The 21,530-nt window shown below is 36.7% G+C and overlaps 3 protein-coding genes across 3 annotated transcripts; all 3 read right to left on the bottom strand.

Moving 5' to 3' along the window:
• Positions 1–163: 163 nt before the first annotated feature.
• On the bottom strand, positions 164–6,163 carry LOC125209793. The gene is made up of 11 exons (XM_048109375.1): positions 6,119–6,163; positions 3,108–5,588; positions 2,834–2,954; positions 2,668–2,738; positions 2,306–2,553; positions 1,943–2,029; positions 1,758–1,857; positions 1,199–1,406; positions 1,001–1,112; positions 827–884; positions 164–742 (listed from the first exon to the last, which is right to left on the bottom strand). Exons 1-11 carry the CDS (start codon positions 6,161–6,163, stop codon positions 596–598), a joined length of 3,678 nt encoding a protein of 1,225 aa, XP_047965332.1. The 3' UTR covers positions 164–595.
• A 1,117-nt stretch (positions 6,164–7,280) lies between these two features.
• On the bottom strand, positions 7,281–11,263 carry LOC125214761 (asparagine synthetase [glutamine-hydrolyzing]). The gene is made up of 14 exons (XM_048115904.1): positions 11,100–11,263; positions 10,860–10,954; positions 10,231–10,369; positions 9,955–10,050; positions 9,704–9,845; positions 9,410–9,600; positions 9,147–9,308; positions 8,977–9,057; positions 8,658–8,879; positions 8,439–8,573; positions 8,254–8,334; positions 8,095–8,181; positions 7,882–7,989; positions 7,281–7,782 (listed from the first exon to the last, which is right to left on the bottom strand). The coding sequence occupies exons 2-14, from the start codon at positions 10,937–10,939 to the stop codon at positions 7,543–7,545; spliced, it is 1,764 nt and encodes a 587-aa protein (XP_047971861.1). The 5' UTR covers positions 10,940–10,954; positions 11,100–11,263; the 3' UTR covers positions 7,281–7,542.
• A 6,540-nt stretch (positions 11,264–17,803) lies between these two features.
• Positions 17,804–21,386, bottom strand: LOC125214234 (pentatricopeptide repeat-containing protein At2g30100, chloroplastic). Its single transcript, XM_048115170.1, has 2 exons — positions 20,277–21,386; positions 17,804–18,815 (listed from the first exon to the last, which is right to left on the bottom strand). Exons 1-2 carry the CDS (start codon positions 20,982–20,984, stop codon positions 18,042–18,044), a joined length of 1,482 nt encoding a protein of 493 aa, XP_047971127.1. The 5' UTR covers positions 20,985–21,386; the 3' UTR covers positions 17,804–18,041.
• Positions 21,387–21,530: the final 144 nt, after the last annotated feature.

Consider the following 21,530-nt stretch of genomic DNA (forward strand, 5'->3'; position numbering starts at 1 on the left):
TTCTCAATGCAAATTCTTTGCTCTTAGTACAATTTTCAATGCAATAAATAATTAGGAGAAAAAAGTGTGAAATTATCAACCGTAACCAATTTGATATGAGTGCTATAATTTAGTATAATTCATGCAATTAAACCCATAAATTGCAATAATAAACTTTCCACAGTGGTAAAATCAAGAACAAATGGGATTAATTTTTCCAATTTTCCAAAAATAAATTAACTTGACATACCATAATATTTCCTTAGCTGCTTGAAGAATATTTACAGAGACTGACCTGAGGATAAGAGGAGTGACAACATTAGTTGAAACAAAACAGAACAGTGAATGGGATTTATACAAAAGCACGTCGAACGTGTTGCTTCAACGGATAGCTTCAAAAAACTCTGCTGAAGACATTGAAAAACCAGCAGTGTGTTAGGATTTGGTTAGCTAGTAGTGTAATCTGTGCAAAAAATTCAACAATGGGGCCACGTCTGTTTATTTTGAGCTATGTCGGGTATCTTCCAGCTTACTTCCCAAAGTCGAGAGGGTCTCGAGTAGCTTGATAGGTACGACAAGAAGAAGATTAGATACATTACTGAGAAGACTACTGCCCTTAGCAGGCGGATACTTTCCTTCGCTTGTAGCATTTTAATGTAACCGGAGTGCTGCTTTCAGATTGCGTGCCGCTGTTCGTTAGTAAAGGATAATCAAGGGTGGGATGGAGAGACGAGTAGTCCGGGACAGTTGGTTGATCCACCACCTGTACAGATAGCTTAGAGTCAAAATTTCATCGAAAATATGCAAATTAGTGAACTTGAAACTGGTGAGTGGGCTGATGAAGTACCACAATGGCTTTGTCAGTGGAGCAACCGGCATCGCCATTGTCAGCTACTGTTTTATTGCTGAGGCGAATAAGTAAAATTTTCAGAAACAAAAGCCCGTATCTTTAACCACAATGCCGATATGAGATATAATTTATCAAGGAATGGCGTCTAATAATTTTAGTGTATAGCATTACCACGCCATTTCTTGCTCTGTAGTGTCGGTCTCCTCTACTTGTTTCCTTTCGAGAACTTCGGAGACAGCACTGTTTCCATCAAACTTAATGTCACAACGGTTTGTTTGTTTTACTGCAGAAAGGTGTCAAAGGAGGGTTAGATCCCTTTTTGTGAAGAAAACGCCCTTCGATCAAATAGCAGTCGCGCATTTCATTTACCTGCAGGAAGGGCCAAAATCATAGAAAGATTGATATTCAACATTTTCTGGCAGAATACGGTGCCCTGGAAGTCGAGGAAGGTGTAGACCAGAAAGTTTAATCTCTCTGATTCATCCATCTTGGAGAAACCGAATGAATTTATCCATGTGTTAAGTACAGTTGGAATAGCAGGCAACACAAGCCTCTCGATTCCCAATTCTGCGAGTTGCTGCAAAAGCCAAATACATCAAATAAGCAAAATAACATGGCACCAACAAACTATGGAGAAGTTCGGTGTGATAACAAGAGAAAGTGGGCGCTTAGACTGAATAGAGTTTGACTGCAAGTCATTTTTCTTGAAAAGGTGGTATTAAAGAAGTTTATAATGAAGAGACAGCTCGATGCTGAGTTTATGGACTGGAATACGATTTCGAGTGCACAAACATAAGGTGAGAAACGCAACCCATTTTTCCGTATAATAGTGTGTAAACAATAGCAATTTAGCAGGATGATTCGTTATGCAGGTCAGAGGGAAATGAAGCAAAACCATAGAGTTCTAAAAAATATAGGAACACAATACCTTCTCAAGCTCATTCATCAGAATTCTACACATCCCAAGTCGACGAAATTGAAACCGTGTCGCGACTAGAGGGACTTCTGCAACTGTTTTTCCATATATCCTGATGTAGGTAGGACATAGACTTCGAGTTACTTAAATAGAACAGTATTAGAAAGTCGAAAATAAAAATGCGAAGCATCAAATACCTCACACTAGCCGCTGAGACCAATTCGTCATTCTTTTCCAATAGTACTGTGTAGAACCCTTGAAAGTTCAAACGGTTAAGATCGGACCTGTAAATCTAAGTATTAGTACCAAATAAACAAGGATCTAAGATGACAGTCGAGGTACATGAGGATAAATGATAATTTCTAATTAAATTATAATAATTCCAATCTAGTAGACGCCCACTATTATCCATCAGATTTGCTAGATGTAGGAATGGGGAAGACAAAAAAATTACTAGGGTATGCAAAAGTATTAAAACATTCCACAATTGCAAAGCAATGGATTCTAGAGAAACTTCGAAATTATGCATAAGTAGCCATGGGGAGACGAGACTAGCACACCGTCTACTAAAGATAACGTCTTCCATTATATCCCTCCTTGTCCTTGGCTCTTTGACAGGTTCGAAACATTCATGCATCACGCTAAGGGCAACATTAAGCTTGCTGTAACTCTCCACCAGACCCTCGTCATTAGATGCTGCACCGTTCTTAGAAAAATCTGATTCCATGTATTTCACTAAAGTCCAAGTCATATTTTCAGTTCCCACAGGAACCTTTACCCCCAAAATCCCGCGCAGACCATGAAATATCTGCACGAGAACAGTTATATTTAAAAAAAGCCTCAACGACACCTATTTTCACTCGTGATTAAAAAACCCACAATATGCAAACAGAGTTCTTTAAAAGGATACAAGTAACAGTACCTGTCGACATGTATCGCGGCAGAACCAATAACCGGGTGCATCTTCTTCAATTGTGAGGCACTCGGCATGATCTACATGAAGTTGTAACAGTTAGGCCATGATATACTCGAGAATCTAAATTTTCGATCATTTTACAAGTAGATATGGACCTAAATGGGTTACTTACATCGTCGCTCACACTGATAACATATGCGGAAAGAAGGGTCTTTGGCTGGTCTATTTCCGGTATTAGATTTGCAAATCTGACAGCAGCAGGACGGACAGAACCAATCACCCTCCGGGACATCCTGTTAGAGCTCAACACAGTGAAAAACAGAGCGATCTAATGACACCAATACAACCTAAAAAGATTATAACTCGACCGGATGGCCAATGCCTATTCTTGAAAGAAATGAATAATCAAGTGCTATTAAACATAACAAGCAGATGAATATGGGTACCTTTAAACCAACGCACTGAGTATGAAACGATGATGGGCATAGGTCACATAGAACTAATTCACCTCCATAGTGACAGACAGAGCATATGTTGTCACTTCTTCTATTATGTTGGGTTGCCTTCAATTGACGTTCTAACTTTGAATTTCGACGGCTATTACGCAGTTTCAGTTCCAACTGGCACTCAATCAAAGACCTACCATCCTCCAAAAAGATATTTGCAGAAGGCCTACGATCACTTCCGCCAGCATGTGTTTCGAAGTTACTAAGAGTAAAGATTCCCCCGCAGCAACTACACTTGATCCCCTCACGAGATATCTGTCCTGCCATTCGAGGACGCTTTTTGCTACTGCGATAGTGAACTTTTTCTCCTAGCGAAACCACATTATTGTCAATCAACCAGGACAAGATAGTTCGTGGGGCCTGCTGAGAGGAAGAAGCATCCCTCTCGCGTACCCTTTTACTAGATCTCCTCACTGGGGTTGAAGAATCAGCATTTGAATCTCCCCTTAGCCTCATTTTAGATTTCCTTCCTTTGTTGGGTGATAATAGTGAGACTTCAAGACAATCTGATTCGAGTTTTCTCCTCTTCCTCCTCGACATTCTGGTTTTTTGAACTTCACCTTTGATCGACTGAACAAACCCCTCCGACACTGGCACATCGGTTAACTGCATATTGCCATTCTCTAATAAAGGGGTACTTACAGTGGAATCATCCGCCACAGACACAAGCTGTGATTTACTCATGCATAAATCGCCGTGATCATTATCGATGAAATCTCTATTTACGACTCTTCCAGTGGAGGGAGAGAGACCGGTGGAAGTATGTGCACCAGTTTGGACACACCATCTACAAGCTCCAAGAAGGGAGGGAAAAATTATTCCAGCAGGTGATATATAACGCATTTCCCTGCCCTCTATTTTCTTATGGTAATAAAAAGACCATCCAAGTGAAGACAAGTGTTGCCTTGCTTTCTCGCCTTCCGGTCCTGCTCGCCTTAGCTTTGCACCTAGTGAACAATAATGCTCCACTGCTTCGGGGCAATGTTTAGGTTCTATGTGAATCATCTCATTGGTGTTGCATGACTTGGACAACTCACTGGAAGCTTGGGATTTCGAAGGAGGTGAGGGTGCCTCTTCATGTGAACTCACGGAGTTTGCAATGGCGTTGTTTGGGTGCATACTAGCTTGCAATGATCTGTGTTCCACCTCAAAGTCACAGTCAAGCTTCTTAAAAACCCCAGGAAGTGAAGGGAATCTTTTCCCATCAGGAGATGTATAACGTCTCCTAATTGTATTTCCTTTACCACCATGTGTATAATCAATTTTCCAGCCCAAATGCAGTAGATGCTTGCTAACATCCAATATGAGCTCACTCGGAGCAGTACATTTCGACGGAAGATACTCCTCCTTATAACGATCAATGGCATCAGGGCATTTCTTAGGCTCACTAATCAATTTAGGCACAGCAGACCGCCATTTAAGCATTCTTTTCTGGGTTAAAATTTTACGTTTTCCCCGTTTCAGTTTCAAACTAGGAGATTCATCAGAACTGCTCGAACTAATCCCAGAATCTTCAACTGGATTCTGAGACAAAACTTGTTCATTCTCGGGTCTAACTGAGACACAAACCCGATCATCCTGAATCTGAACCCTATCATCGCTTTCATGATTTGAATCAGTTCGCGGAATTCCTTCTTCAACAGGTGCAACAGCTGCAACAGAACTACGAAAAGGTCCTTCAGATTTTAGAATAGATTCACACTCTTTTTCCAGAAATGTCAGTGACGTTTGTCCTTGTTTCCCTGATTTACAGGATACGTTTGCAAAGAGATGCTCAACAGCAAGCTTAAAATTATCACGAAACACCTCTTGCAATAATTCATTCCACACCTCCCTGTTAGACGAAGTCCACTCCCCAACCTTTTCAAACTTATCCTTCGTCCTCACATCATACCACATTTGCCGCACAGACACGAGGAGAGGCCAGTCTATCTCCTGTTCCTCGATTAATTCAAGAAACAGCCAGTTCCCACGAGACTTCCATCTCTGTGTGACCTCATCCCAATCCTTACTAAGCCGCAAATCATCAACCTTGCCTTCAACTTCATCACCCAGGTCAGGAAAGAAAATTCTCCGCCTATCACACCCATCTTCGTGGTCAAGCACCACACCTTCCCACCAAGCGTCGTCAAGAAACAAGTCAACACACACTCCATAATGCAGAAACCACGCCCCTGCAGCACCCAAAGTTGGAGATTTCGGACAAGGCCTAATCGAGCCCCTATACTCACCGAGCCTCTTAACTTCCTCATCAAGAACCCCATCAATTGCAGGGGTCACCTTCACATCCTCAACCAGCTTAGCATCACCATCAACTTCACAGAGAATGTGATCATACTCGACCACGCGAACCAGTTCTCCGCAGCGGATAACCACCCCAGGGTGCCACGAACCAAGAAACCCGTCATCCAAGCTCCTCACCTGATCAAGATTCCTCAATGCTAAGCAAATTTGTGCAAAAAATCCATAAATAGAAACAAACAATACAACCCAAAATTGCCATAATTCATCCCCCTTTTACCTCATTTGTCACAAAATCTAGGCAGACTAACAATACATATCCAGAAACAAAATTCATCAAATTCTAATAATCAGTTACCAGTATCAAATTTGCATGTCCATGAAAACAAAATTAAGGAAAAAATCACAACCACTCAATCCAAACCCATTACCAACTCGATCATCAACGAAACAAGATAAAGCACATGCAAAGAACACCGTAAGGACTTTTGGTTTTCCCACAATGCAGATTAAATTAACAACAAATAACTTCACATTAACGAAACGAAACATCAATAATTCAATAAAATTGACAGAATTGATTAAAGGGGGAGGAGAATCAAGAGAACGAAGAGTCATTGGTGATCAAAGAAAGAAGGCATAATAAAAAAAAATACAAACTTTATTATCTAAAAACGGTGAGGCGCCGGAATTTCGACGAGAAACGGTACCTCGACTTTTTCATGAAGGAGAAGCTTTCTCTCTTTGGCCGCCATTAAGCGTGGGGTTTTTGAGTTTTTTGATTCAGCTATGGCTTTTTATTTTCCTTTAATGGGTTTATTGGGTTTGTGTTTTTGATTCAGAGAGGTTTTTGTTTCCTTAATAGGTTTTATTTGGTTTTGTTTTTTATTTTTTATTTTTTAACCAGCAAATTATTTATTTATGGGGTTTTGTTAATAATCATGTGTTTATCTTCGCATAAATAATAGTACTCCTATAATCACGTGGAGTACTACTTTTTTTTCTTGAAACACGTGTTAATTGATTATGCTATTAGCAATTTACAAACTAGTGTAATCGTGATTTACTTTTTTTTTTCTCAATATGAATTGTTAAGAAGATAATATTAATATACAAATATCAATATTGCTAAATATATAAAAATGTGAGTTCAATAAGTTTGGAAAATAAATTGATATGCATGTATATTTGTGAACAATATTAATATTGCTAAATATGGAATGATAATTTTAATTTAATAAGTTTGTAAAATAAATTAATATACATATAGTATATTTTAAATAAATTTAACTCTCGTTTAAATTAAATTATTTAAAAAATGTTTTACAGAAATGAGTTTGTAGACATGAAGGTTACATTGATGGCGTATGAAATACAAAGTGGAATTCATAATTAATTTGAATACAAACAATTTATAATAAAATTTATTTGTTATAACTAACATGATATCATGCCGATATGATCAAGATATAATAATTTTGTGTCGAATTTGTCAAACCTGTTATTATTACTCCCTATTTTTTTAAATAATTAATTACTACTTAAGTTCTTAGTTTATTATTTATTCATTTGAGTATTAATCTTTCAATTTAACAAAAATTTTATGATGTAGGTCTATCATGTTATGTAAAATTGAATATTTATTGTGGTATCATGTTATTATCAGATTATTGACAAGTTACTCACGTATTTGTATCATGCATAGGTTGTATTTGTTTTTATAAAATACATTATGTTCACATCGAAAAGTTGTATGACCGACTTTATTGAGTCATATAATTATCGTATCAACACAACAACACTCACACAATGTGCCATCCTAATAAAAATCATACAAATAATGCCCACACAAAAATACCAACTGCAATAAAATTCAAGCAGCAAAATTCCAATGTAATTTCCACACAATCTTCCAAAGTAGTAATTTCCTTTTATCAAACTAAAAATGAAAAATACAAACTAGGAAAACAAACACAGTAAAATATTCCATCAAATCCAATCATATCCCTCTCTACACAACAAAATACAAAGCATCTCTTAGTTAAAGCAAACTAATTATTTCCCATACACAATGCAGACTACTTATTGATGATATACATACACTTTCTACTCAACCTGAGTTTCTGCACCTGTGCTAGCCCCTGATGGTGAGCCCCGGAGCACCAACCCCATCCCTCATCGGAGCAGACTCGGTTATCTTGGACGTCGTCAGGTTCCCGTTCGCCAGATGCTTCTCGTAGGCCGAGTTGTGGACGCCAATGGCGGCCCTGCCCGAGGGGTCTAGGTTCTTTGACCATGATGCATCCCACAGAACAGCTGTGGGCGTGCTGCAAGCCACGCTCGCCCCCCCTGGCACGGTGAGACGGGCTGAATTCTGCATTCGACCAATCGCAACATTTGCTCAGCAACAAAACTAGACTAAGGAATAATCACCAGTTTCTGTTTGAATGAGAGTTAAACTCCCTGTTGTTACCTGAGGAAAGAATCTCTCGAATATCATCCTGTAGTAGTACGCCTCCTTCGATGTGGGCGTGTTGTGGGGGAAGATGTGATCGGCGTTGAGCATCATCCTATCAGTAACCTACAAATTTGATGAATGGCATTAATTTAGGCCTTTGGACATTGAAAAACTCCCAAGAACTCAAGCAATGCTACTAATCTTGGTGAAGAGTAAAATATGACATACATGTTCTTCAGCATGAGCTTTGAGCCCATCGATCCAACTATAGCCCACGCCGTCACTGAATTGCTCCTTTTGCCTATAGAGGATGTGCTGCAAAGTTCAGAGGGAGAATGTTAAGAGAGACTCATAATCAAAAATCACAATGCATTCATTTAATACTACCTTTGGAAGATAAGGGCGCTCCTCATCATCAAAGGCCCTCCTCATTATCCACTTTTCGATTCTCCCTTGGTCAGGCTTTATCTGCAAAGTTTAGATATAGTTTTTACACAATCGAGCTGCAAGCAATGTGTAGATCTCGGTTTTCATTAATAATGAAGATGTATATATGCTAAACTTAGCCTTACCAGCTTCCATTCAGGGTCAATGCTCATTGCAACATTCAGGAATTCCTTATCCAGAAAAGGTACGCGAGCTTCTAAACCCCACGCTGAAGTTGCCTTATTTGCTCGAAGACAATCGTATTGATGAAGAGCTTTTAACTACAGATGCATAAACATTAACCATTAGTAAGTTGCTCTAGATCTTTGGCCTTAGCAAGTATGACATCCTGTGGTTGTACGTACCTTGCGGCAGTTTTCACGGTGGAACTCTTCCTTGTTGGGTGCCTTGTGGAAGTAAAGATAGCCGCCAAAAATCTCATCCGCACCCTCACCTGATAGGACCATTTTCACTCCGAGTGATTTGATTTTACGCGACATAAGGAACATAGGAGTGCTAGCTCGAATAGTAGTTACATCATAAGTCTCAATGTGATAAATCACATCCTCAATTGCATCAATTCCATCCTGCAGTACATAGTAAAGAATCATCGGTATGAAGAAAATCGAGAAAGATCAGACAGCAAACATCCTAAATTGACCTGACACAGATGCTGAAGCTTACCTGAACAGTGAAATGAAACTCATGGTGAACAGTACCAAGATAATCAGCAACTTCTTTAGCAGCCTTCAGATCAGGCGAGCCCTGCTCGAAAAAGAGGGTGGAATATGTTAGAGTCGACTACTAGAACCACAGCTGCTTAAATTCAAACTACAAGCACAATAACCACTGACCTCAAGGCCAACACAGAAAGAATGAAGCTGTGATCCCCACTGTTTCGCTGCTTTCGTGCCAGCCATGTAACGAGAAGTAACAGATGCAACTAGTGACGAATCAAGTCCCCCCGAAAGAAGAACTCCAAAAGGCACATCAGTCATTAGCCTTTTTATAACAGCCTGCATATGTTATAGCCAAACAACAGTAAAACAGAGGACATTTGTCACCCAAAAATAAAAACTAACTCATATATATACACATAGATTCAATTGAATCTTACGTTTTCAAAAGCACGCCTCAAAACTAAAGGGTCGTAAGGAGTTGAAGGGATGGACTCTGAGAACCAGGGAGGGTTGTACCATCTTTTAAGCCCTCCACTCTTGCTCGAGTACAGGTGACCGGGTGGGAAGGCTTCAAAGTGCTCGCATTCATCGTGCAGCCCCTTGAGCTCAGATGATATCCAGATAGAGCCTAAAGATGAAACAGGGGAAACAAGATTAACATGAAATATCAAATATTCAATCTTGCTCTAGTCCAGTTGCTACAAACAACATAGAGGACAAAGAAGCAATACCATCAAGCCCCCAACCAATATACAGGGAAGTGATCCCAATCGCATCACGAGCCACAAGGAAGCTATTATCGCGACAATCCAGCAGCACAAATGAGAACATCCCATCTAACATATCCAAAAACTTATCTCCATACTCTTCATACTGGAAGACAACATCAAGAAAAAACACACACAACTGTTAGAACAAGAACCAACAAGGTGGAATGGGGGATCATGTTTTGTTAATCAAAATCTTGGCAGTTAATACTCACAAGATGAGCTATGACATCACAGTCACTCCCAGTATGGAATTTGTGGTTAGGCAAAAGCTTCCGCAGTTCCTCATGATTGTAGATTTCTCCATTGACCTAAATCCATCCAAATTATCGTATGAGGAATCAAGATCTCTGTCCATCTCAGAACTCGGCATGAATTATGAATAAACCTCCAGCTTAGATTAAAGTATACACACACACAATTATACTTGTTGGACCAACGACAATAAACGCAGGCAAAACGACGTCGTGTAAAGAGCAAAATGTACCTACCGTGACCACAATCTTTTTGTCTTCATTGTAAAGAGGTTGATCCCCAGAGGCGGGATCCACAATAGCTAGCCTCTGATGGGCCAGGTAAAAATCTCCATGCTGGTACAATCCACTCCAATCAGGGCCCCGGTGCTTCAACCTGTTAAATCACACAACTCAAATCAATTTTTGATTCCACCAAAAAGAGGATTTCACTATTTCCGCACATTTTTGGAATTATTTATCCCTTCATTTCATCAATTACTACTGGACTGACTAAATTAACGCAGAAATTTCCACGCACAGCGGATCTCAACATTTTCTCTCTTTTGCTTCTATATCATCACATCATCATTAAATGAGGATAAATTATGAGAAAAACTGCGCACGATCGCCGATTTTTTAAATTCTCATACTCATACTTCGCCACCTAAAACCAATCTATGATCCAAAATTCATGAAATAGTATAAATCACGAGGAAATGCAATTAATCAACAACATTAATCATCTAATCTGTTTCTATAATCGGCAACGAAGCTCAAGCTAACGGCAATAACAAACATCGCAAACAACTCTTCTCATAAATCGCGCGTTTCAAGCATACAAAACTAACATCAACGACAAAAAAAAGCTGATTGAAGAAAATTACCTGCGAGAAAGCTCGAGAACGCGAACTCTCTTGGCTTGAGAGTCATCGGCGCACCCCAAAACCGCTAGAATTCCGCACATTTTGAATGCAAAAACCTAAAAAACAAGGAGAGGAAATTCACGCGTTGAGCTGATTTTGTGTTGCCTTTGTGCATCAGTAACAAAAGAGGAATCGACAAACAACAAATTAGAGAGAGGAAGCAGTGAGATTAGGAGGAGTGAGGAAGGAGGAGAGACATACACGTCTAAACCAGATATAGTTAAGCTTTTCTACGTAATGAATCTATGCCATGAATCACCTTCTATTTATAGGAGGTTTTGGGATTTGGGGTGGTGGTGGAAAATGTGTTTTTTTTTTCTTTTCTTTTTTCAAAAGATAATGATGTATATTTTCGGTTGATGGAATTTAGACTCGTGAATTTTCAGTTATGTGATTCGTGGTGGTAATTCTCAACCAACTAGAATGATCTTATAGTATGAATTTTGTAGACAAAATAAATTTAGAGATGATAGTACTATATTTGATGTGAAATAGTATGCTCATTTAATGCAATATTTATAAACTCAAGAACTCAAAGTGAATATTTTTCTTCATAGGAAAATTTCGAGAGCGGTGGCCGGACTTCACACCGTCGTGAGAGTCTGGAAACATCGTGATTACCCTTGATTTACAACCAAATAATTGAAGAATAAGAGTTCGAAATAATTCTCTTTCTACTGTTTGTTCACTTCATGCTGCAGACCATCTACACTCAATAATTCCACCCCAAAAAATGTCATGTATGTTTGATTGTGGATCAAAAGTATAAGTCTTTAACATTGTGCAATATGAACTAAATTGAACTTGGAACTGAAATTGAAACTAAAATTGCACTAACATAGCCTAAAATATTGTACACCTAACTATTTATTGATTGAAGTCTACATCGCTTGGATCAATCTTGTATGTTCATGTACGATGTATATCCATAATAGATTTCTATATTAATATGATAATTAATTTATTATTTTTAAAAAGTTGATTATTTTATTGTTTGAATTAGGTACATCTAGTGGAAAAGTCATTGATAAGATAGGAGACAAGAGAGGTCATTGTTAATTACTTTCATCGGCGACGTTTTTCCACTGAATCGTGTCAAATTATTCCAAAGTCGTGTTAAATTGATTATCTATCGCAATGGGACCATTTATTATATGTTAGTACACTTACTGGACAAATAATTGAATTGAGTTTGTTGTGTAGCATACTTGTGTTTCTTAGTACAATGTACAAATTGCTGTAAATTTACCTTTTTTTTACGGGTTATAATGAATCAACTATTCGATCCGAATCCAATAAGTATATTCTCATAGAAAAGTCACAAAAAAAAACATTTCAATTTTTTCCACCTAAATCAAAATTTTCTTGATGTGAATATTGATGCATAACGTTTATAGCTAATATATTGATAATTCATATTCTATGTATATATAAAAAAACATTTTGTATAAATTGTTTCTGATTAATTATAATAATTATGGTAAATTACCAAATAAATCATGAAAGATTGTTAAATTATGACTTATCCCATATTTTTTTAAAAATGAACTTATAAATCATAAAAGTTATTGTTTTCGCAATTATCATGATTGTCGTCATTGTAGTGAAATATATGATGATATGGTAGTTTAAACGTATCACCCACCATTATAAAAATGTACAACATCCTAAATAAAGTATAAATAAAAATTGGAAAAAACAACAATAGGTTTTATATCTAAAAATGTAAAAGTAAATTATTGAGAGGGGACCACAAATAGGGGATTTTATCCATTCCAAAATGTAGGTGCTGAATCAGCAAGGAGAGTTGTACATATCCAAGACTGAAGGAGGACTGTTGCCATTGGCTAGCCCATGAAAAAAGAATCTAACTATTGATATACTAGTATTTTATTTTGAATATTTCACCAATTTGGAAAATTGGATCTTGTTGATGTTTATCCTTGTAGATGAAATGACTGGATAATGAAATAGAAATCCACCAAGTACATACTTTTCCACTTTGAAAATGTTTGGTGTAAGAAAATTATGATTATAGATTTATAATAGTGGAGTATTATTTAGACTAGTATCACCCACGTGCGTTGCACGATTCATTCTATTTTCCTCAACTTATTTTACAGAGCGAAATAATTTTATGAAATTATAAACAATATCATCATACGAAATCTAAAAGCATAAAAATATGTAATAAAAATTCATTATATAAATATATATGAAACCAAATAAAAATATATATTGCTTAGTAAATTCAGTAAAAATTCTTTGTAAATAATATGACCAACTAATTAGAATTAATAAAAAAATTATTACTAATTAAGAATAAATCCGTCTCCATCTTCTCTTCTGGAATTCCAGTATTCATCCCAACATTTTTTATCTGCTTTGTCTCTATCTCCAATAGCCTCACCTTTTCCAGTCATAATCTCCAACACTTCATCGCCGCTTGCCAATGTCATCTTCTCCAGTCAGATTGCCTCCATCTATATAAGAACTTTAGACAAAAAATAACAATAGTATAAATACATATATTTAAATTTGATGCTAAATTAGAAAATTGTTTGATAGGAACATGAACTTTTGCCACAATAGCAATGTATAAATATATATTAAAAGCAAAAATAATATCGTTGAAAATTTAGAAGAATACCTAAAACCAAGCAAAACTTTTGCAGAAAATAAAGCATCGAGTGGGTGAATTATAAACTATCAAATCATATATTTATAGTCCAAACAAATGAATTGGGAGGCTATCCTAAAACCTTTCAATTTCCTCCATTTATGATTAGAAATTTAATTTTTTAGTGAATACAAATGGACATAACGGCTCATACAAATGAATTGGCTCATTAATTTGTGATTTAGTTGTAGTTAATGTCTAAATTCATTTTAGTAGTGGTAATGGTATATTATTTGGTCAAAATCGGAAGGATTTTCCACCCTAAATAATAAAGAATTATGAATGTTACAAACAATAAAGAATTATGTTGCACATTACATGTGAAATGTACTCCTATTATAATAAATATAAATATTCATGTATCAATTTAAGTTTGTAACTGTAGTGAAAATCATGTAGTAGTATTTTTTAGTTGAGAACCGGCTATTGACATAATCATAAAAGCTTTAAATTTAAAATTTAAAATGTGATGCCTTTTGGAATTATTATAACATAAAATGTTAGTATCTACCAAATTTGATAATTATAAGTACTACTATAATAATAACATATCAATCTAAGTTTGTAACGGTAGTAACTCCTTTTTTTAAATAGAGTCGTGACGGTATTGACTCATTATGTTTAAATTATGCTTAAACAATAAATAAATTGTCATCATTATTAGAAACTAAATTCACATCAATATTTGCATTTTACACCCTATATTTATAAATATTCAAATCTATACTCAGAATTCATAAATTTTTAAAAACGACCCAAAACTCGCCTTTTATATATGTATAGATAGATATTTGTCTCTTCATATTGCAAATATATTTTTTATCCAATAAATCCGTCTTTCCTCCTATAAAATTGTGATATGTTCGACTGGTGGAATTAATTCCTGCGTAAGAGCATCTCTAACTATTACATTATATTCAAATTCATTTTAGTGTAAATGTCAAAATAAATATTAATTTTATTCTAATAATTAACATTAAACTCAAACCCAAAAGAATATTTCCCACTCACTTACTTTTTTTATTTTTCAATCATACCTATATATTTTATCTAAATTACACACTAACCCTATGACACTTATCAATAACTTAAATTAAATTAAATAATATAATAAGATTTATTAATTAATATAACTATATATGAAATCTATTATTTATTAAATCAAAAAAATTACAAAATTTAGAAAATTTGAATACAATAAAAATATTACTACAAAATTTATCACAAGTTATAAATAAGTTAACTAAAATTCAAAATTATAATTCATTTAAAGATACCACAAGTATATAAATTAGGTATCGTTTTAATTATTAATATTTAATTATTGTTTGTTATACTTGATAGTGTATATAGTTTGATATTATGCATTAAGCATAATATTAGTTTAAAAATAAATATTTTTTTTTGTCAATTTTTTAAACTAAAATAAATCAATTCTTAATATTAAAATTTAAAAGCTATCAAATTATGTAGAAATTTAATCAAGCATGACTAATCAATATTAATAGGCATAACTAATTAATATTTCTATTTGTTAATTTAGAAAAAAAGACGTGTGTAACTATTTTAACTAATCAATATCATGTGTGTGTATATACTAATATGGGAAAGTCCACTAATTAATTACCAACCAAATATTAATAGAATAAAATTAGGTTATTATCTATCTTCTTCTCCCGGTTGCTGGAATAGTGCTGGTAAATTTTTGTTTTTGTGTATTTTTACTTCTCTCCCTTCCCCTCTTTCTTCCCTTTTCTTATGTTGATAAATATAAAATGATTTGGATTTGAATAGAATAAAACAAAATTTGAAAAGTTTTTTGGTATAGCTTTAGTGAAGATAGGTATATTTTCTTTAAAAACCAATAATGAGATTGATTTTGCAGTACTGTCTGAGGTAGCGGCGGACGCAAAAATATTTATCGATAGGGGCTGAGATTTCTAAATTTTGTTTTAAAGTATGTATTTGAGTAATTTAGATAATTTGTGGGCTTTTACACTATAATTTACACTAAATTGGAACAAATTTTAAAAACAATTTATAAAAAAAAGTAAAAAAAATATTTATCGAGGACTTAAAGCCTTCCTCCAATACATTTGGATTCGCCAGTAGTTGGAGATGTATTTTGAATTTTGAGTTAAAGATGGTCTAAGTGTATTATGTGATGTCACATTCTTAATGTACAACCTAAATATTACTCCATGTCACACCATTTTCATATTTATGAACACGTCACATGGCACATGGTTGAAGAGATATACACACCACTTATTTTAATTCTTTTCTACCAACCGACAAACGTGGTCTAATGTAAATTTGGTCGGTGATTTTTTTTTATACACTACCTTTTTCTCAATAGTTCCATTTTTTGTAGTTTTGCTCACACTTCATCAAACATATTTTACGCTTTAGTTCGTAGCTATCCAAAATTCAATTAAAATATTATTGGGAAAAGAAGAAGTGAAGAAAACTAAGTTTGAAAAGGGTAAAAAATATAGGTAAAAGTAAAACCGAACAAAATTATTTTCCCCTAATTCTTAAACAATTTTGTTTTACTGTTATTAAATTAGTTTTTTTTCGAGGGACCTGTTATTAAATTAGCAATTACACTCTCCCTCAAGACTAGTTTGATACGCAAGAGAGAATATAATAAATACAATTATTATTTAATTATAATAATGGTTTGTATACGTACACTAAGTGAGATATATTGGAAGGGGTGCATGATGACATCAATTTTAAAGTGAGAAGGTATCATGAACCCTAAATCCTAAACCCTATTATCAACCTCGTTCTACCTCGTTCTGCCACGTGGCATGTTATCTGCAATATTAGGAGTGTATTCCTCAATATTCACTAATATGTGTAATAGATGAATTTACAGATTGCATGATAATAATATGTGGATTGCATTTTTGTTTATAATGCAAAATAACTGTATACAAAAGCAGTCAGTCTATATATATAATGCAAATTAAAAATTCTATGCTTATTATGCAATACTCAGCAATCTAAACTACAATCCACCTATTACTATCATGCAATCTATAAACCCATCTAAAACGCCTACTAATAAATATTGCAGGATAACGTTGGCAGCACGAGATTGATAGTACATTGTCACTTTAAAAAGGGTTTGTCATCTTAATACATCCCTATATTCATAACCATATCTTTATTATTGACAAATTGTATGGAAATTTGGATAATTAATTTTGAGGCGAATATACCCAAACTATACATAGAATAACTATATATGCCTTTGCACCCGAAGGGGCGTAGCGCAGTTGGCAACGAAGGGGCAGATCTTGCTGCAATAAGCCTGGGTTCAAATCCCAATGCTATCGTGTAATTGCTTCCATCTCTCAGGTACAAGTATGAATAAGCCTGGGTTCAAATCTCATTGCTGTTGTGTAGTTGCTTTCATCTCTCAGGCACAAGTACGTGTAATTGCTTCCATCTCTCAGGCACAAGTATGAGGCTTTGGAAGATGGGCTTCTGATAGCCAGTGGGTTAAGCCTCCCCCTTAACGGGCTACTGTGTAATCTGATTGAATCCCCCTTACATAATATCGGGCCGGAGTGTGGAGGTTGCTAAGGCGACGGAATCGCCTTTTTTACTGCAATTATATATGCCTTTGGGTACCACCGGTTACGTTCATTTTGTGATTAACAAGTTTAATTATCGTGGTAAATTAAAAATAACGCTTGTATTCTATAGATTAATTTAATATGTCAAATGTTGTGTCCCGTGACGCAAACGATTATCAAATTTAATAGATAGTCAAATATTCTAATGATATGTATTTACTCTTCCATCACAACATATAATACTATAGTACTATACTCCAAATTTGCAACATTCATAAGCATAAATAGTAAAATAAAATAAAATAAAATAAGCATCAAGTATTTAGTTTTCAATGTACACATGGAAGATTTCTAGTGTGAGATATGAGGAGTGTAAAAATGGTACTCTCATAATTTATAAAAATATATTTCTAACAAACGAAATATTCAACAAAGTTATACACTCCTTGCAATTAAAAATTAGTTTGAAGGAGTAATAAATTATCCTACCTAATGCATAATCATGTGCCTTCGTTTCTCAACCAAAAATATGACATTTTTTGAACAAATTAAAAAGTCATATTTATCTAAAGATTATGAGACTAAAATAGTTGATTTTTGTCGGAAGAAGAAATTAACTTGTTTATCTCGGGATATTATAAAAATGAACACGACTCAACTACCGTGGTACGGAGTGAATATCACATATGCAGTGTTATACTTACAACAGTAAATCACAGAGAATCAGAGATGCCAATCCATGATGTATGTAATTTCATGATTTATACTCTATATACAACATATATACTTATTTATTTCCAGAAACATTTGATCTATACACAAGTATATATGAACCATATCAGACAAATCCTTGCCACCTTAGCTCATAGTAACTCAGAGCATCTTGATGATCCAAAGCTTGTGTTTCCTCAAATGAAGGTAGAGGAGAGTCGGCCCGATGAGGTTCGCGTCCGAGAGGCGTTTGCACAGCGCGAGGTAGGCATCGACGTTCCCGGCCTGCTGAATTCTCCGGCTCAGCCCCTGCAGCACCGCGACTCTGTCGAGGAACTCCGGATGCAATCCCATGTCGAGCATCTTGATCACAGTCTCGGCCGCGCTCTTGAAGTGGCCGCCCTTGATGTAGCCTCTCAGCAGCCACGACAGCGTCTTCTTCCGCTGGAACGAGCTCGCGACGTCCATCCGGGTGAGGAGCCTCCCGACCGAGCTGCTCTCTTTCTGCGACGCGCATATAGCCAGGACAATGTCGTACAGATCCCCATCGGCCTGCTTACCAGCAAGCTTCATTTGCCAAAGCTGTCCCTCAGCCTCGCTCCCTCGTCCAGCACAGACATACATAGCCAGGAGTCGCTCGTGGACCACGCCATGGAGTGACGGGCCTCCCTCCTCGATTACCCAGTTTGAGAGGCGGAGCCCGGTGGCCAGAAGATCTTCTTGGTAGTTCTCGATGAGGAGAACGTTGTCTGCATCGAGCTCAGCAACGAGACCGGACTTGGTGAAGCCTTTCAACTTGCGTAATGCTTTTGCAAATTCGTTGAGCTCCTTGACTACTGCCGTCATTGCAATCAGATGGCTGTATACTTCTGGCTTCAGCCCACACTCTCTAAGGTGAATCACAAACTTGGCAGCCTCTCTATAGTTCCCCTCTTCCTAAAATGACAGCAAAATCGAAGATATGAGAAACAGACGTCACCCAAACAACCAAGATCTGTTGTCGTTTGTGCTTTCGAACATATTGAATGAGAGTGATCAAAGACCACATGGACAACATAATGAAGGAAAACAAGAAGTATATCTCTACTATAACTCTAAAACAAAGAATTTGCACGAATCTCAGCTCGAGAAATGTATCTCTACATATCATGTGTACCTTTTTGAAGACTTCCTACAGAAGTACTAATATATTCTTCACCAGTCACAGAAAAATTCATACTCGTTGACAAATTGGCAAAGCGCTATACCGGTATCCAGAAACGACAATTTATGCAAAAGTTCATACTCATTGAAGGTAGGCAAAATACCACATTGTTATGCAGAAATGTATCAGCATAACTGATAGGTAGGGTAAAAGTCTGTAGTATAGATCCGAACACCATAAACATGCTAAAGTGTTCTATGAGTAATGATGTTCCAACTCTTCATTCAATTTGATTGCCCTGCCAATAGACGAGGTATGCTGAAATAATAAGCAGCTACTAATATTATCCGTATTCGTGTTATGGAGGATACACTTCGTCAATGTATCCGGAGTAGTTTGTGAATTCACAATAGTTCACTCATGCAGTGAAGGAAGGGCTCACTATAGAAGTCCCATGTTGTAGATCCAGAGGTGTACAAGTCCACCTCGTACATCCACATCTATATATAATTCTAGTGTATATTTTTGACCGATAGACTATCCTGGATAATACAAGGCATCGCCTTCTTGTGAAGCTAACATATCAAGGAAAGTGGTGCACCAGAAACCTCTACCACAAAAGAAGTCAGGAAGGAGGAAAAGCTTCGATGGCTTAGATAATCTGGCAATTGTGCCTTAAGGGTCATTAAAACAGAAATACAATGTGTGCATGAGTTGGCCAAGGCCAAAGGTCTCGGGTATGAGTCCACCATGACGTAGTCTTTAAAGTTTCTGTGTATCCAATAAAAAAGGCACAATGAAACTATCACTGAAATAGCATATAACAGATTGATTGCACAATCAGCAAAGGGAAACTGATAACGCTTTGCGCAAGAGTGAGAACCTAGGTTTTTCCTAAGGTGGAAGGAAGTTTCTTACGTAGAAGTCAGGATTGAGCCCGCCAGGGCATAGTCACGACAAGATCCACACTCTCTTGCAGTCATACTAAAGAGCCAAAACGGTGCATCTGCCTTAATTAATAGTTTTGCCCTTATTCATTTCCCATACGCAACTATAAAGGTTCAACTAATTATAAAAAACACAGAAGTTAATTCAGTCTCCTTCAAATACAGAATCAACTAACAGACAATTGCATTCAAGAACCTACAAAAGACCTCCTAACTGCATCCATTAACATCCAACAAAACAGAGAAACATAACAATCAACACAAAACACATATCAACGAAATGATCACGAGCAATAGGGCGCTTACCATCATCTTCCACGCAAGGTATCCAGCCGGCCCCCCTTTATTCCCCTCCTTATCCTCATCCAAACCCGAAATCCCCCTCCTCAACACCTCCTTCACAAACAACACAGCCTCCTCCCTCTCCCCGGCCTCCCAATACAGCGAGATAACCTTCTCGACCATGCTAAAGCTCGTCTTCAACCCAACGCAGTCCATGTCCACCAAGAGATCAACCACATCCTCCACCTTGCTCCTCTCCTCAATCAACTTCTTCACCCACGTGCACATTATCGACACCATCAACTCCATCGTCTCCTTATCCACTCTGTTCTCCTTCTTCAGCCATTCGAAAACCTCCAAAGCGCACCAAGAATCCCTCCCTTCCTGGGAGAAGTAGACCAGCACCAGCTGCAATTCGCGGGGCGATAACCTATCGTTCATCTCCTCCAGCACGTCGGATGGCTCCCGGGCCATGCGCTCGAGCTCCTCGATCGCCTCGAAGAACCCTTCCCCCATCTCGTCCTCGTCGTCACTCGTGATGTAGACGTCCAATTGAACGGATTTGAACAGCCCCGAATCGCGAGAATTGATTCCTCTACTGAATAATGACTTCCTCGGGCATGATCGGAGCTTCAGCCGATGATGGGAAGCAAAAAAGACGAGGTTTTTCGAAGAGGGAGAGTGAGTCAAACCCAGGTTTATCACGGCGGCAATTCCACAAACAGTTGCCATCTATTATTCGCTACAGCCAAAATATGAATTCCAAACCTGAAAATTGGGGGAAACTGCGCCGTTCTATAAATCAAATTTCTGAAGTATTTTTCAAGGGAATTCAGATGCTCAGCTCCGATTTCCGTCCTGTCCACCGCGGATTGAGGCCAAACATTTGGCCAAAAACATCGATTATCATAGTTTTTGAAAGATTGGACGAAATCAGGCAAAAATTGGAACCAAGGAATGAAAAATTGAGCTGAAAAAGTGAGTGATGGATTGAAAAGAAAGCGAAGGCAGAGGTTCTTGAAATCGGCAGCGTGCCTAATTTGAGACACGAAGCAAACAAATTTACAGAACCGAACAGCTATGGATAAACAGAAACCTTAAAAACACCTTGAAAATTGTGTATTTATTATACTTCAACGATACCATAAAAATATGTAAACTAGTATTTCATTTTTCGCGTATTTGATACAAATAGCAGTACTATATTATTTGGAATTTAATTTTCTAAATTAAATATTAAGATTAAGATAGAATAAACAATTAGATAGTGGTTGAGCA

This window comes from Salvia hispanica, chromosome 3 (assembly GCF_023119035.1).
Source record: "Salvia hispanica cultivar TCC Black 2014 chromosome 3, UniMelb_Shisp_WGS_1.0, whole genome shotgun sequence".
Taxonomy (NCBI): Eukaryota; Viridiplantae; Streptophyta; class Magnoliopsida; order Lamiales; family Lamiaceae; genus Salvia; species Salvia hispanica.